This window comes from Antechinus flavipes, chromosome 3 (assembly GCF_016432865.1).
Source record: "Antechinus flavipes isolate AdamAnt ecotype Samford, QLD, Australia chromosome 3, AdamAnt_v2, whole genome shotgun sequence".
NCBI lineage: Eukaryota > Metazoa > Chordata > Mammalia > Dasyuromorphia > Dasyuridae > Antechinus > Antechinus flavipes.
Genome location: NC_067400.1, coordinates 182,418,325 through 182,436,170, shown reverse-complemented (window position 1 = coordinate 182,436,170; position 17,846 = coordinate 182,418,325). Strand labels below are relative to the sequence as shown.

The 17,846-nt window shown below is 32.6% G+C and overlaps 1 protein-coding gene across 1 annotated transcript in view; it reads left to right on the top strand.

Moving 5' to 3' along the window:
* Positions 1-17,846, top strand: part of SLC9A2 (solute carrier family 9 member A2) — a 128,546-nt gene that overhangs the window by 76,924 nt on the left and 33,776 nt on the right. Inside the window, exon 5 of the mRNA XM_051984323.1 lies at positions 5,932-6,134. Within this exon, the coding sequence (XP_051840283.1) occupies positions 5,932-6,134 (203 nt within the window). The remainder of the gene's footprint in view (positions 1-5,931; positions 6,135-17,846) is intronic.

Genomic DNA, 17,846 nt, shown 5'->3' with positions numbered 1-17,846 from the left:
TTTTTTTTTTTTTTTTTTTGTATTGTGTTTCTTTTGCTTTGCATTATTTTTTAAAGATTTTTATGTGTCTCTTTACATTCTTCATATTTCAGTGATAGTAGTCGAGTACATGTGTGCCTTAAATTACTTAACTTATTGCTTAAACATCTTTTATTTTTTTTCAAATACAAATAATGTTGTAAATGTTGAAACAAACATATCTTTGTGTATCTTTTTCTGACACTTAGGTGATTTTTTTGGGACAAAAAGTTTGATGATGTAGCAATTCCATTATCAGATCATCCATTATTCCATTATCAATAAGCTTCCTTTACCACAATTTCACTGAAAAAAATTTAAAACTATATTTTGCAATTTTATGGGCAAAAGGTTATTAACTTTGTTTGAAATTATCCACTATCCTATACTGGTTTTAATTTATCTCTTACTATTTTTGAGATTGAGCATATTTTAAAGTGAACATCAGTAATTTGTATTACCTTTTTTGAAAATTGATTTTCATGTCCTTTGGCCAGTTATCTATCCAGGACATAGAATCATCTTTGTAAAATTTTAGCATATTTATGTTTTTAATTTATAATCAAAAGTCATCTTTAATATTAATTATAGTTTTTTATTGTAAATAAATTTTAACATTTTTATTTAAATATCTTTTTTATTTCTAATCATACAGTTATCTCCTTTCTCTAATTTAGATGAAGTACTCCATTTTCTTCCCTATTTTTATGCATTTTTTTCTGTTTAATTCAATTTAACAAATACTTATTAAGTAATTGCTTTGTTCCAACATTGTTCTTAGGGCTAAGGATAGAAAGACAAAACAAGATTATCTGATAAACTACTGCAAAGAAGTTTACATTATCATTTAGGGCTGCCAGAGAAACATCCAGTGGAAATTCACTGAGGTAGATGAAATGAAAATTGACTATAAGTACTAAATACCTTTTCTGCCAAATTGAAAGTTTTCCAAGAATATTTTTAAATAATTTATCCTGTCCCCACTTTTTCCCCTATACTTTTATGAAGCATAATAGTATATCTATTAAATTCCATTGACTTATTTATTTTTTGTCCATTGCCAGATAAGTTGGTCGTATTTTTTAATATATTTTAAAGTCTGAGAGAACAAGGCTACCTTCAATATTTATTTTGTTGTTTAGTTCACCTTTTTGATATTTTTGCCTGTTTGTTTTCTCATCTCTAAAAATTAGGCTTTAAATTTGTGATCTTATGATTGGCACAAATTTTATCTTTTTATCCACTTTTATAAAGAAACTTTGATGGTATTCCAAAAATTATGTAAATTTATATATCAAATGTTGCTATTTTGTCAATATTGATTTGACTTGTAAATGATCTTAGAAAATTAGGTATCAGTATGGATTGAGCACAAGGGCTGAAGTCAGGAAAATTTGAGTTCAAATCAGACCTCAGAAACTTACTAGCTGTGTGACCCTGAGCAAGTCACTTAACTTTGTTTGCTTCAGTTTCCTCTTCTGTAAAATGAGCTGGAGAAGGAAATGTCAAATTAGTCCAGTAACTTTGCCAAGAAAATACTAAATAGGGTCAGTCACAAAGGGTTGAACAATACAGAAGAATTGAACAATCACATTTATGATCAAGGAATGGTCTTCCAATTATCCATGTCTTCCTTTCTTTCAGTGTTTATTAGTCATCCTGATATTTTGTGTATAATCTAGATAGGTTAATTTCTAAATATTTTATGGGTTTTTACCCAATTAGATTATCTGCCTTTTATATTATGAATATTCTCTAAATAATGTAGAAATTTCTCTTTTACATTACTTCAGTTGAAATGGAAATAAGAGGAGAGATTGCTACAATTATATTTTGATTGATTTCATGATTACTCTTACTAAAATGAAAATGTGTTTATTTTTTGTACTGTATTTTTGTTTATTTTGTTTAATGTTTTCTAGTTACATTTTTTTACTTTTACAAATACATGTGAAGATAATTTTCAACATTCACCTTTGTAAAACCTTATGTTCTAAATTTTTCTCTCTCCTCTCCCCACTCCTTAAGACAGCAAGCAATACTATATAAGTTAAATATGTATAGTTTTTCTAAACACATTTTCTATATTCAACATTCATGTTGAATTCAACAATATTCATGTTGAATATCATGTTGTGCAAAAAAAAACAATCAGAAGAACGACAAATGTTGGAGGGAATGTAGGAAAACTGGGACACTAATACATTGTTGATAGAGTTTTGAACTGATCCAACTATTTTGGAGAGCAATTTGGAATTATGCTCAAAGGGCTATCAAATTGTGCATGACCTTTGATCCAGCAATGTCTCTACTGGGCCTGTATTTCAAGATCATAAAAAAGCAAAAGGACTCACATGTGCAAAAATATAACAGTCCTCTTTGTAGTGGCAAGGAAATTGAGCCAAATTAGATGAGATTAAATTTCAAACAGTACTTATCCTTTTTCTCCTCAACTGTAGTAGACTTTATGCCTCTTTGTATGATTTAATTTACTTCATTTTACCTTCCCTTTCCTCTTCTTTCAGTACAATCCCTTTTTTCACCCCTAATTTCTTTTTTAGATTGTCACATTAAAATCAACTTTTACCTATACCCTCTAGGTATACCTCTTCTAACTGCTCTGTCAAAGATATAGTTCTCAAGACTTAACTGTATCATCTTCCCATGTAGGCATGTAAACATTTTAAAATCAGTTGTATATTTGGAAAATATAAAATTTTTCCTTTAAAAATCTGCATTATATTTAGAAACCAAATTTTCTCATGAACTCTGGTCTTTTCATCATAAATGATTGAAAATCTTCTATTTCATTGAATGTCCATCTCTTCCCCTGAATTTTGTTGGCTAGTTAATTCTTGGTTGTAGTACAAGCTCCTTTGCCTCATGGAATATCATATTCCAAGCTCTCCAAATCTTTAATGTGGAAGCTGCTAGATCTTGGGTAATTCTGATTGTGACTAGTTTCCACTATTTGAATTGTTTCCTCCTGGTTGCTTGAAGTATTTTCTCCTTGATCTGATAATTCTGGAATTTAGCTACAATATTACTTGTAATTTTCATTTTGTGTTCTGTTTCATTGATTATTTTACCCTCTGGGTCTTGGATATCAGAGTAGCTTTGCTTGATGATGCTTTGAAAGATATTGTCTAGGTTCTTTTTTTCATCATAGTTTTCAGGTAGTCCAATAATTCTTAGATTGTTTCTTTTGCATCTATTTTCCAGATCAGTTGTTTTTTCAGTGAGGTATTTTACATTTTCTTCTATTTTTTCATTTATTCAAATTTTGTTTGATTGATTCTTGATGTCTCACTGAGTCATTCACTTACATTTGTCCAATTCTAATTTTTTAGTCCATTATTTTCTTCAGTTAGCATTTTTACCTTATTTTGCATTTAGACAATGCTACAAAAAGAGTGGTTTTGTTCAGTGGTTTTTTTTTTTTTTCCATTTTGCCAATTCTTTTTTTTAAGGACTTGTTTTCTTTTTCGATTTCACCAAATTTATTTTTTAAGAAATTGTTTTCTTATGACCACAACCAGGATTTTATTGTACAAAGCAATGGTAAGATTATACAATAATCAATTCTGATAGATATAGCTCTTCTCAACAATGAGACAATTCAGGCCAGTTTAAATAATCTTGTGATAATGAGAACCATCTACACCCAGAGAGAGGACCGTGGGAAATGAGTATGTATCATAGCATAGCGTTTTCACTTCTTTTGTTGCTGTTTGCTTGAATTTTATTTTCTTTCTCATTTTTTTTACTTTTTGACTTGATTCTTCTTGTGCAGCAAGGTAATTGTATAATTATGTATACCTATATTGGATTTACAAAAATAAATAAATAATAAAAGACAAAGAGAAGGAAGGAGGACAACCAAAAAAATTGTTTTCATACACACACACACACACACACACACACACACACACACACACACACACACACATCCATTTCACTAAATTTATTTTTAAGGAGTTGTTTTCTTTTGTCATTCTGTTACCTTTTTTCTCTAAACTATCATAATTTTCCTGCATAGCTCTCATCTCTTTCCCATATTTTTCTTCTGTTTCTTTTTTAATATCTTTTTTGAATTCTTTCAAGAGTGTTTTGAGCTGAGGACCAATTAATAATCCCTTTTGCAGCTTCATCTGAAGGCATTTTGCCTTTATTGTCCTTTTCTGGATTTCTGTTCTGATCTTCCCTGTCTCATGGAAACAGCTTTCTATGTTCAGAGCTCTTTTTTGCTTCCTCTGCAGGATAACATGGGCTTCTCACTGGCTTTGCTGCAGACTTCCTCACTGTGCTGGGTGAGCCTGGCCAAGTTCCATATGTTATGCTGGGGTTTGGGGGCTCACAATTTGCCTTCTGTAATTGCACTGATAATCTCATGCTGGTCTGGTGATCCATTGGTATTCTGAACTAGGACAGAGTAGCCAAAGCTGCTATATTTTAGTTAAAAGCCCACCCATTAAATTTGTTGGGCCTCCTCACACCAGGCCTTCCCATGCTGCACCTATGCTGCGACACATTCCCCCATGCCCAATTGAGACAGACCTTTCCCTGAAGTTCTTTCAGTATATCTTAGGCTGGAAAATTATCATCCTTCAAATATTTGTGGGTTTTGTCACTGCAAAATCCGTTCAGAGGTTTGATCTAGTGTTAATTGGTAGGGAAGCTGGGGAGAGCTCAGGCAATGACCTATCTATTCTCTGCCATCTTGGAAGAAAATTTTAAAGTGGAAATCTGTTAAAGAAAACTCTCATGATTTTATCCTCTTTGTTTTTTTGTTAGTAGTTCCTCATCATTATTGAAGGAATGGCATTTGGAGGATGCCTGCAAGTAGGTGGGGCTGATCTTATCCCATAGAACACTACCAGTTAGCTACAACCATGTAGTACTGGGGGTAATATTATAAATAACTATTAAGAGTTTTCCTTCACTGACAATTATTATCCCAAGATAACTGATCCTTTAATTTGCTCTACCATAAACTAACTTACTCTCAAAAATACTGTATGCCAGGGCTTATAGACAGCCCTGGCAATTGTCTTTCCATTAATTGATTCCTCCTTCCTAGAAGTTGTGCTATCTAGCCTCTCTTTTCCTTTGTTTTTCTCTGGAGATAGAAATTTGGATTACTTGATTCAGTTAGACTTGTTATATTAGTGATATCTAAAACTATACATCTAATAAATTTCTGAGAAGGATTTGATCTAGTGTTCTGTCCACTTTGATAATTGTTGTTCAGTTGTTTCAGTTGTGTCCAACTCTTCATGACCCCATTTGGCATTTTCATGGTAAAGATACTGAAATGGTTTTTCATTTCCTTCTCCAGCTCATTTTACAGACGAGAAAACTGAGGCAAACAGGATTAAGTGGCCAAGGGCCTCATAGTAGTAAGGATCTGTGGACAGAGGAAGATGAGTTTTTTTGCCAAGCCCAGCACTCTATTCATTGAATTGGAAAATTGTTGTTTTTTAATTTGTTCACTGCTGGGTTGTTAGAAAAGGGTAGCATATTTGAAAATGCTTGTAAATGGAAAAAATCTTTCTGTTAAATGGAGATAATAATAGCACCTCCTTCAGAGTGTTGTGAGAATCCAGTGAGATAATTTATGCAAAACACTGTGCAACCTTTTAAGATCCACATAAATTCTAGCTGTTATTATTTGAAAAGAAATGACAGTTATTAGAATGGTAGATTTGGAATCAGGAGGACCTCCATCAAAGTCCAATACTCTACCTATGTAACACTGGGCAACTCTCTTAACCTCCCTCAGCCTTGGACTCATTTGTCCATTGGGTGTAATAATAGACATATCACTTCCCTTAAAAGGTCCTCTGAGAATCAAATTAAGATAATATGTATTACATCAGTATGACTGAATTTCGATTTTATCATCTTCCTCAGGTGTCTTTGTTTTGACTCAGATCATTAACTGGTTTCGGACAATACCTCTGACTTTTAAAGATCAGTTCATCATTGCCTATGGAGGACTACGAGGAGCTATCTGTTTTGCTTTGGTCTTCCTTCTTCCTGCAGCTGTATTTCCCAGGAAGAAACTGTTCATTACAGCTGCCATTGTGGTCATTTTCTTCACAGTCTTCATTCAGGTGAGCACAGTCCTTACACTTCAAAGATATTGTTTTTTTCCCTCCTCTGTTCTAAAGAACAAGATGCAATGTCCAAATAGAATGCCCTTTCATAGGTCAAAAGAACTTGTATCCTCAGCACATTAAAAAAGACTTTAATGTGACAAAAAGGATTAAATCTTTGTGCATTACTTAACGGTACAAGGGAAAGTGATATTTCTTATTTGAATTTTCATCTTTATATTGATCAATGTAGAGGGGCCAAATTACTTGATAAGGTAATTATTTCAGTGGCAGTAGGAACAGAGTGGAACCTTGCAATCTATAAGTTGAACTCAACCCTCTTATTACAGCTTTTTATTTTCAAAACAAATGCGTGGATAATTTTTCAACATCGATCCTTACAAAACCTTGTGTTCCAAATTTTTCTCTCCCTTCTCCCCACTTCCTTCCCTAGATGGCAAGTAATCCAATATAGATTATACATATTACAATATAATTAAATCCAATATATGTAAATATATTTATACAATTATCATGTTGCACAAGAAAAATCAGATCAAAAAAAGAAAAGAATGAGAAATAAGAAAACAAAATGCAAGCAAACAGCAAAAAGAGTGAAAGTGCTATGTTGTGATCCAGCTCAGTTCCCACAGTCCTCTCTTTGGGTGTAGATGGCTCTCCATCACAAGATCATTAGAACTGGTCTGATTCATCTCATTGTTGAAAAGAGCCACAACCATCAGAATTGATCTTCATATAGTCTTGCTTATGTCTCTTTGCATCATGAACTCAATTCTTCAAACATTCTTCGTCTCATTCTTCTTTCTGTCCTCCTGCACATGATGGGGATAGTAATCTATTCTAAAATTGGATAGTGGGAAGGTCCACTATGACTTTGCATAGATAAGAACCTGTATCTTTAGTGATTGCATTGTTTCCTAGGATACTTGAAATTTCTCAAGACACTATTTCCTCTGTCTGTGCCTTAGCACTAGCTATCTTAGCACTACCTGGAATGCTCTGCATCCTCATTTGGAATTGATTCTCTATATTTGTGCATCTCTAATTTCTTTGGCCCATTTCTGGTTTGCTTTGCTTATATAGCACAGTACTTTCTTTGATGAGAACATACTGTAATGGGTAGTCCTATGTCAGTGTCTCTCATGTCATGCAATCAATTTCAAAGTTCTTCAGAGAAACTGGAGACTCGGAAATAGAGCACCAGAAAAGGAGTGGGAAGCTTTCAGAGACATTTTATCTTGAGCTTAATTTGAAAATGCTTATAAATGGAAAAAATGAAAATAAAAATAATTTTATAAATTAAGAATACTAAACTTGGAAACAGAAGGACATGGGTACAGATCCCATCTCTGACACTATGTGACATAGGGTAAGTGACTTCATCTTTCTAACTCTCAGCTTCCTCAGCTATCAAGTGGAGTTAATAATAGCACCTCCTTCACAGTGTTGTGAGAATCCAGTGAGATAATTTATGCAAAACACTGTGCAACCTTTTAAAATTCACATAAATTCTAGCTGTTATTGTTTGAAAAGAACATGACACAGTGATTAGAATGGTAGATTTGAAGTCAAGAGGACCTCCATCAAATACTCTAGCTGTGTAACACTAGGCAACTCTCTTAATCTCCTCAGCCTTGGACTCATTTGACCAATGTGTGTAATTATAGGCATTTCACTTCCCTTACGAAGTCCTTTGAGAATCAAATAAGATAATATGTGTAAAGCACTTAGAAAACCACAAAGCATTATGTAAATCTCAGTAATTATTATTATTTTCTCTCCTAGGCAGATATTGCTTAGGGACTTAGGGAAGTCCTAAGGAGTTGGGTGGGGCACTTAGAGGTTAAATGATTTGTTCAACTTCACACAGGTGATAAATGTTAAAAGATTCTTGAGCAGGAAGGTGATGTGGTTAGATCTGTTCTTTAGGAATATCAATTTAGCAGTTATTCAAAGAATGGATTAGAAAGAGTGCATGTTCAAGTTGGCAATAAACCAAGAGAGAGGTGATAAGGGTCTGACCTAGATTTGTGAGTGGAAAGAAGAATTAAGAAATGAGGGAAGTTATGAAAGTATATTTTAAAAAAGATTTAACAGCTGGTTGGATATGTAAGGACTAAATGAAAATTAGGATTATTCCTCAGTGACTACAAGGATGTGGTACCCTTGTCAGAAATAAGAGAAATTAGGAAGATGCATGAATTTAGGGGGAAAGATAATGAGATTTTTTTTTTTCTTTTTGCTTTGATTTTGTTTTGTTTTGTTTAGTACCCAGGGGTACTGGGAGTGACTGAGAGGGAATTGTTAGATGGGGAAGAGAACAAAAAGCACAGAATCATGAAAACCCAGAAAGAATAAGAAATCTTGGAAAGGATCATCAAGAGTAACAGGCTGCAAAAAAGAATCAAGATTGAGAAAAAGTCATTTTATTTAATAATAAAGAGACTGCCTTTTTTTTTTTTTTTTTTGAGGAATATTTTGTATTTTTGGACTGGCCCAAATCAATATTGTGAAGTAGATGATTGTCTTTTCTAACCCATCCCCAAGAACTTTACCTACTAGGATTCATGCTAATATGTTTCCTGTATAATAATAATAATAATAGCTTATTTTTATATTGATTTGTAGTTTACAGAGCACTTTCCTGATAGCAGCCCTATAGAGCATACTTATTGACAAATGCCTTCTCTGTTATATTTTATTTGGTCTGGGTCCCATCCAACTCTTCCTCTTCCTAGAAATAGCTAATATAATACTTTTTATCATAGTCTACTGTATTAATGGGAGAGCCAATTCTAAGTAAATGGGGTCTCTGGGAGCTAAAAAAATTCAAGATAGTTAAAAGAGGAAGGCAGAACCAAGAATGACAGCAAAAATACCTTTCTAAAAATGCATAAGTTGGAGAGGAGGTGAACCTGGAAAAAAATTCACTCTAAATATGGCAATGGTGAAAGTTTCTTTGGCCACTGATAGCTTCATTTTTTAACCAATTGTTTTTGTCAACCAGATGCTAAGTTAACTTGTTTGTAATTGTTCCTTTAAGAATTGAGAGGGAAGCCTTGGTAGAGTTTGTGTTTGTAACATCTTATACTTCTTGCTTGATTCTTCTAGGTGCTCTGGATAAAACCACAAAAGCAATTATGAAAATGTGCAGAAAAAATGTGTGTGTGTGTGTGTGTGTGTGTGTGTGTGTGATTTTTTTTTTTTTCCCAGTAGAAACAGTATGGTGTCATGTATAGAATGTTAGGAAGGCCTTGGTTCTGATACCACCTCTGACATTAGCTGTGTGACCCTGGGTCAATCACTTACCCTCTCTAGGCCTTGGTTACCTCATCTGTCAAATTAGGGAGATGATCAAAATAATCTTTAAAGTCCTTTTCAAAAAGTTCGAAATGTGTGATACTGTGCTGCCAAGAGCTTGTGAATTGCAACTACTTGAGAAAAAGCCTTGGTACTTCATGTGCTATAAGCAGACATTTATCTACTTAAAAATAAATCCAGCCATTGAGCTACACCTTTCTTGATATGAGTGTAGATGTTCTTTGCAGAGCAGTCTTATGTGCATTAAGTCCACCAGCGATGACTGCTCTGACCAAAATGACTTAAAAAAAAAAAAAAAAAAAAAAGGATAAAATGACTTTTATCTCTAACATTGTAGACAGGGCCTGGCACATATTAGGTGCTTAATAAGTGTTTATTAATTGATTGTTCCCTTTTTCCTGAAGGAATATCATCTTTGTGCATGGATGTTCTTATATTACTTACTATTGCAGTTCTTACCACCTCCTTCTGCTTTTTTACTTTCTTTCTCTTCCCAACATTTGGTGGGGGGAGCTTTTTCATCTTATATGTATATTCTTTGGAAGAGAGCTCTTCCTGTCTGTATAAATAAATAATTGAGGGACAAAGAGAAGGCATTCTGCCAGAAGATACTTAATGGGTTACAAATATACCAGAAATTATGAATTATACATCTATGCATAAAATTCTGTCCTCTAAGCATTAATTCTACCTATTCCTATTTGAGTGGCTTTTTTTTATCCTGCAACTTTTGTCAACATTCCTTTTTCTGTTTCTCTTTACTTTTTTTCAGTTTTGAGTACAGCAAATTGCTTCATCTGAAATACTGTTAGCAATATTTTCTGAAAAGAACTCCATGTGAAACATGTGTTTATCCCTGATACCACAAGTTCTAATGAGGCATTTAATATTGGATTGTGTTGAAGATGAGAGGAGGCAGTCTTTTCTTGGTGGGACCTAAAGTCCATTATATCAAAATAGATGATGGTTGTATAATATTTGATGGTTAATCAACCCAGATTCCTTCTGACTTGCACATTTTCTTTCCTTGAAATAGTGCTGACTAGTGTCTTAAATATTACATTGCTTATTGAATAAAATAATTTTGACTGCAAGTTTTTTTTCATTTAAGGTTATAGCTACTATTGTTAAAGTTCAGTATTAAACAGAAATACATTACAGAAAACAAAAAGCCAAATAAATAATCTTCAGTATAAGAAGATTAGAGGGCAGGAGAAAAGTAGTTTTCAATCACTCATTAGTCAATTAGTATTTATAGTTTAAAAACTTGTGCCAAAAAAGATATAAAAAGAATAGGAAATAAGAACTAAGAGAGCAAGAAGGTACATTCCATAGAAAATTATTATTACGATGAAACTTAAAGATCATTCAGTTCACCTTTCAAACCAATGAAGAAATCCTCTTAATAATGTCCCTGAGATATAACCTCTTTTGGAATACTTGTAGTGACAGGGAACTCACTTTTTTTTTTTTTCAAAGAATCCTATTCTATTTAGAAGCAATTCTGAATGTTAGAAAATTATTTTTAATTTTGAGCTAAAAATCTGTTTTAAGTACTTGTTTTCCATTGATCCTACTTTAACAAGCAGAGTAAACCTTCACTCTTTTCTCACGGCAAACTTTTTAAAATATTGGAAGATTGTAATTCTGCTTTTTTTCTTTTTCTATTATCCAGCCAAATCTTTTCTTTGTAAAGTTTAATTATTCAAGTTTCTTTAACCATTCTTCACATCACACACACAAACCCCCCCCCCCAAATTTAATAATGCTGATCCAGCATTTTGTTTGCCTCTTCTGGACACAATTCAGAGAATCAGTCAATATCCTTAAAATGTGGTGCCTAGAACTAAATGCAACAAAAATTCCATTTGTACTCAACAGGGTTCAAATCCCAGCTTTGCCATATAAAAGTTATGTAAGCATGCTAAGCAATTTTTAAACTCTTTGGGCCTTAGCTAGTTTATCTGAGAAATGAAAGGTTTGGATCGGACAACCTCTGAAGTCCCATTCACTTATAAGTCTGTGATCCTAACATAGTCTAATGAGCAACGTGTGACTATCACTAACCTTGAGCTCAGCATTCTACTAAACTTCTTTTAATATTGTCTGAAAGTTCATTAGCTTTTAAAAGTCATGCTCACCTTGTTGCCTTATATTGAGCTTGTAAACAATGAAAAGTCAATCCTGTCAAAAAATCAATAAACATTTATTAAGATCCTAAAATGTGCCAGGCACTGCTAAGTGCTGATGATTCTGCCTTTAAGGGTGGAGGAACCTCAATATGCTTGCATCTTTTTTTTAATAATAGATTTTTATTTTCAAAATACATGCAGATAGTTTTCAACATTCATCCTAGCAAAATTTTGTGTTCCAATTTTTTCTCCCTCCATTCCTCTCCTCTAGATAGCAAGTAATCCAATATATGTTAAATGTGTAATTCTTCTATACATGTTCCATATTTGTCATATTGCACAAGAAAAATCAGATGAAAAAGGAAAAAATGAGAATAAAAGCAAGCTAACAATAACAAAAAGGCGAAAATGCTATGTTGTGATGCATATGTGGTCCCCATAGTCCTCTTTCTGAATGCAGATGGCTTTCTCTATCACAAGTCTATTGGAGTTGGCCTCAGTTGTTGTTGAAAAAAGTCACGTCCATAGGAGTTGATCATCATATACAAACTTCTCTTGGTTCAACTCACTTCACTTAGCATCAATTCATGTAAGTCTCTCTAGGCCTTTCTGAAATCATCTTGGTGATTGTTTCTTATAAAATAATAATATTTCATAACATTCATATACCATAATTTATTCAGCCATTCTCCAACTGATGGGCATTTACTCAGTTTCCAATTCATCTGCATCTTGTTTTTCATATGATATTTTGATACTCAGTGCAAACATTTTATCAGTTTGCTTACACTGAACAATTGTGTTTTCCTTCTATTATTAGCAAAACATGATTTTTTTCTTTATTTTAGTGACTTTTATTGTTGCAGGTGTTAACAAACATGATTATTTTATTTTATTTTTATTTCAGCTAGTCAGGGTTTTCTTGACAAAGATACTGGAGTGTTTTGCCATTTCCTTATCCAGTTGATTTTACAGTTGAGGAATTGAGGAAAACGGGGTTAAATGACGTGTCCAGCATTACTCATATAGTAGATATATGGAGCCAGATTTGAACTCAGGAAAATGAGTTTTTCTGACTTTAGACTCAGCATTTAATCCACTGTACCACTATTGCCATATTCTGTCAATGATCACAAGTGTATGATATATGAAACGATTACCCATTTCTTTTCATAGATGACCTCACTGTTTCAGATTCATCTGATGCAATCATCAAGTTGGCAGTTTTTATTTTCTTTCTTTCCAAGTTAAAATCTAAAACTTTTTAAAAGGTGTTAACAGAAAGAAATGAAAAAGAAAATCTTCATTTTAGCTTTACAGTTGTCTCTTTTCGTTCACATTATTGGGTGGAATGGGCCACAAGATTTTAATCCAACTGCAATTGAAATTTCTGCTCCCTATTTCCTTAATTCTATTCAGTAAGGCTTTATCATGAAGACTTCCATTCATGGATCTAGTATACAATAATAGGAATTTAACTCATTCTTTGTAGAGTTTCAGAACATGAGCAAAATCCAGAAAGTTTCACTTTCAAGCTATAACCTTACCTCTTAAAGCTTTCATCTACAGCTGTTCTAGAAAGAAAAGAAAAAAGTTAAATATTTCTTAAGTTAAAATCGTATGGTTCTGAGCAACATTCCATCTTAGGTTTCCCCAGATTTTGTCACTGAGCTTTTGCATCTCTACTTCAATCTCAGGGAAATGTAAGTGCCATGAAATATAGGAAGACCATATGCTGGCTTTAGAAATAGATAGCCAAAAATATTTTAGAAGTCTGTAGAAAGAGACTTTAAAAAAATCATTACTCACTTAAAGGATGACATAACAGCTACAAATAATTCACCGGATGAAAATTTTAGGGTAAAAATTTTTAGTAAATAAAATTTTTAAATGGGCATTTATAAACAATTTAATAATAGTTAAAATTTGATTAGAATTTTAAAGCAGTCTTTTGAAATGTTTATTAATCTTCTTCTATAAATATGAAAACTGAACCTTAGTGAGGTTAAGTGACTTGTCCATGTTCATGTAGGAACAGATTCAAATCCATATCTCTCTTAACTTCAATCCAGATCTCTTTCCACTCTTTCATATTGCTTCTTCAGAACATCAGTAAGACTTAATTAGCAATAATCTTGATTTCTCACATTGAATTAATATCTATAAATGCACCAATAAATTGGAATTGTGTATACATGAATATGTGGATCAGTTGTTGTTATTGTTTAGTAGTGTCTGACTTTACATGACCTCATGAACCATACGGTCTGTGGAATTTTCTTGGCAGTGATTTTTCATTTCCTTTTTCAGTGGATTAAGGCAAACAGATTAAATGACTTATACAGGATCATGCAGCTAGTGTCTGAGGCCAGATTTGTAGTCATTCTTTCTGACTCCAGCCTAGTACTCTATCACTGCTGCTATAACTTCTTGTCAGTCTAAACCCAGAATTCATTTGTTACCTCTTCAGCCTAATGCTCTCCCAAGTAAGCTATTTATTAAGTAAGGACCAGGTGTTATTCAAATGTCTAAGCTATAATTGTTTCTAGTAATTGGGAGTAGTTGCATTTTAATCAATGGATACCATCATGCCTAAGTTATCACTGCCAATGGCAGGGAATAATGCCACTAAAATTTTTTTAAAATAATTGAGATATTTCAAGTTATACATTTATATACACTCATACATGAATATATTATTTGATTGTGAAATCATATTTACTTTATTATTTCTGATTAAATTTGTGAAGAACTTTCAAATATTTATATTATATTTTCTATAACTTTCTTGTGCCAATTCTGATTGATGTGTTAAAAAATTAGAACATGTATCCCTTTTGGAATTTTCATCAATTGTTATTTTGTTTCTATTAAAATCCTCACCTCATTGCAGTGAGGAGGTTTGGAGTCAAAACCAACAGATCAGAACAGACATTCTGGTTCAGTGAAAATCTGTGGTTAATATATGAAAGCCATCTTAAGTATATTAAGCATTATCACTAGAAGACTAGTTATTCAGTGATGGAATTTTTCTTGCTAAGCATTAAGAACAAACAGGGATGAAATTACAAACATTTTGAAATATTAAAAAAAGTATCAGAATAAAATTAAGATTGAATAGAAGATGCTTCATATATTAGACAATCAAAATCAATCATCTCTTTTGAAAGGTCTTCTAAAACAGAATGGCAAATGTTAAAGGCAGAGTAGTCAATTTGAGAAATGTTTATTTTTAGCTAATTGCTTTGCATCCTCAGGGATGTATGCCTCATGAGATAATATTGGTGGAGAAGACAGAAAGAGGTTAGAAACTTGCTGGGAGGCAGGAGTAAACCAACCTGGGTTGAAAAACTTGCCAAGTGAAAACATACCAAATTAAAAAATATATTTGATTGTACATTGATGATCATTTTTAATTCCTTAGTGATTATCTTCTCTCAGCCCCAAATTAATTTGTATTTATTATATATAACACATGAGATTGGCAATATTCAAGAAAAACTGGCACCAGAAGAAGGCTACTTTAATTGAATCCACATTACAAAGAAATCAATATTTCATAATTGAAAAATTGGGGGACTTAAAAAAACCAAGTAAAATGATAAAAATAGGTTTGTTTTAACCTATTTTTTAAAATCTGTTTTAATTAAATCCAAATATTGATTATTAGAAAGGATAATGTAATGAATCCAGGGATAAATTTTTGGAGGGGAATTTTTTTATTGAAGCTTTTTATTTTCAAAATATATGCAAGGATAATTTTTCACCATTGACTCTTGCAAAACCTTGTATTCCTATTTCCCCTCTTTCCCCCTACACCTTCTCCTAGATTGCAAGTAATTCAATATATGTTAAACATGGTAAAAATATCCAATATAGGTAAAAATCCAATATAGGCATACTCATTTATACAATTACCTTGCTGCTTAAGAAGAACCAGATCAAAAAGGAAAAAAAATGAGCAGAAAAAATAAAGTTCAAGCAAACAACTAATGAAAGAAGTGAAAATACTACATTGTGATCCACATTCCGTTCCTACAGTCCTCTCTAGTGTAAATGGCTCTCATCATCACAAGATCATTGAAACTGGCCTGAATCATCCCATTGTTGAAAAGAGCCATGGCCATCAGAATTGATCATCATATATTCTTGCTGTTGCTGTGTATGATGAAATCCTGGTTCTGCTCATTTCACTTAGCATTCAGTTCATGTAACTCTCTCCAGGCCTCTCTAAAATCAACCTGCTGATTGTTTCTTATAGAGCAATAATATCCCATAACATTCAGCCATTCTCCAACTGATGGGCATTCACTCAGTTTCCAGTTTCTTGCTTGCCATTACTAAAAGGGCTACCACAAACATTTTTGCATATGTGGCTCCCTTTCCCTCCTTTAAACTATCTTTAATATATAAGCCCAGTAGAAAAACTGCTGGATCACAGGGTATACATGGTTTGATAACTCTTTGGGCATAGTTCCAAATTGCTCTCCAGAATGGTTGGATCCATTCACAATTCCACCAACAATGTATTAGTGTCCCAATTTTCCCACATCCCCTCATTGTCAAGTGTTCTCATGAGCACTTGATATTTTTCTAATTGTTTAGATCTGATTTTATTGGTGTGGAAAGTGTTTTGTGATTTGCTCATATAGTTCCTGACTTTCCCTCGGTAGATGGGTTCCCAAATAGTTTATACTATTGACAGTTATTTTAAATGGAATTTTTCTTTGTATCTCTTGTTTCTGGACTTTGTTGGTAATGTATAAAAAAGCTGATGTTTTATGTGGATTTATTTTGTACCCTGTAACTGCTAAAGTTGTGAGTTGTTTCTAGTAGTTTTAAAGCTGATTCTCTAGGGTTCTCTGAGAATACCATCATATCATCTGCAAAGAGTGATAGTTAGGTTTCCTCATTGCATACTGTAATTCCTTTAATCTCTTTTTCATTTCTTATTGCCAAAGTTAACATTTCTAATACAGTATCGAATAGTAATGGTGATAGTGGGCAACCTTGCTTCACTCTTGATCTTATTGGGAATGGTTGTAATTTGTCCCCATTACATATGATGCTTGTTTATGCTTTTAAATAAATGCTATTTATCATTTTAAGGAAAAGTTCATTTATTCCTATACTCTCTAAGTGTTTTTAATAGGAATAGGTGTTAGATTTTATTAAATGCTTTTTCTGCATGTATTGAGATGATCATGTGATTTTGTGGTGATTTCATTCTTTCATTTTTCTAATCAAATTAATTAAAGGTTTATTTTGTTGGGGTTTTTTTCATAAAACCAACTCTTAGTTTTATTTACTAATTAAATAGATTTCTTATTTTCATTTATTAATCTCCCCTTTTATTTTCAGAATTTCGAATTTGGTATTGAGGGTTTTTAATTTGTTCTTTTTTTAGCTTTTTTAGTTGTAAACCCAATTCACTGATCTTCTCGTCCTCTATTTTATGCAAGTAAGCATCTAGAGATATAAAATGTCCCCTAATAACCACTTTGGTTGCATCCCACAAATTTTGGAATGTTGTCTCATTGTCATTCTCTTGGATGAAGCTATTGTGTCTATGATTTGTTGTTTCACCCATTCATTCTTTAGGATTAGATTATTTAGTTTCCAATTAATTTTTGTTCTATTTTCTCCTGGACTTTTATTGCATGTAATTTTTATTGCATTATGACTTGAAAAAATGCATTTACTATTTCTGCATTTGATTTGGGGGTTTTTGTGCCCTACTACATAAATCAGTTTTTGTATAGGGTCCATGAGCCATTGAGAAAAAAGTAAACTTTCTGTCTCCATTCAATTTTCTCTAAAGATCTATCATACCTAACTTTTCTAAAATTCTATTTATCTTCTTAACTTTTTTGTTATTTATTTTGTTGTGGTTCAGTTTATTTAGTTCTGAGAAAGAAAGTTTGAGATCCCTACTAGTATAATTTTGCTCTATTTCTTCTTGAAACTCTCTTAACTTCTCTAGGAATTTGGATGCTATACTACTTGGTGCATATATATTTAATATTGATATTGCTTAATCATCTATGGTATCCATTAGCAAGATATAGTTTCCTTCCTTATCCCTTTTAAATAGATCTATTTTTGCTTTTACTTGATCTGAGATCAGGATAATTACCCCTTCCCCTCCCCCCCCCTTTTTTTTTTAACTTCACTGAAGCATAATAGATTCTGCTCCAGCCTTTTTCCTTTATTCTGTCTGTATCACACTACTTTGAATGTGTTTCTTGTAAATAGT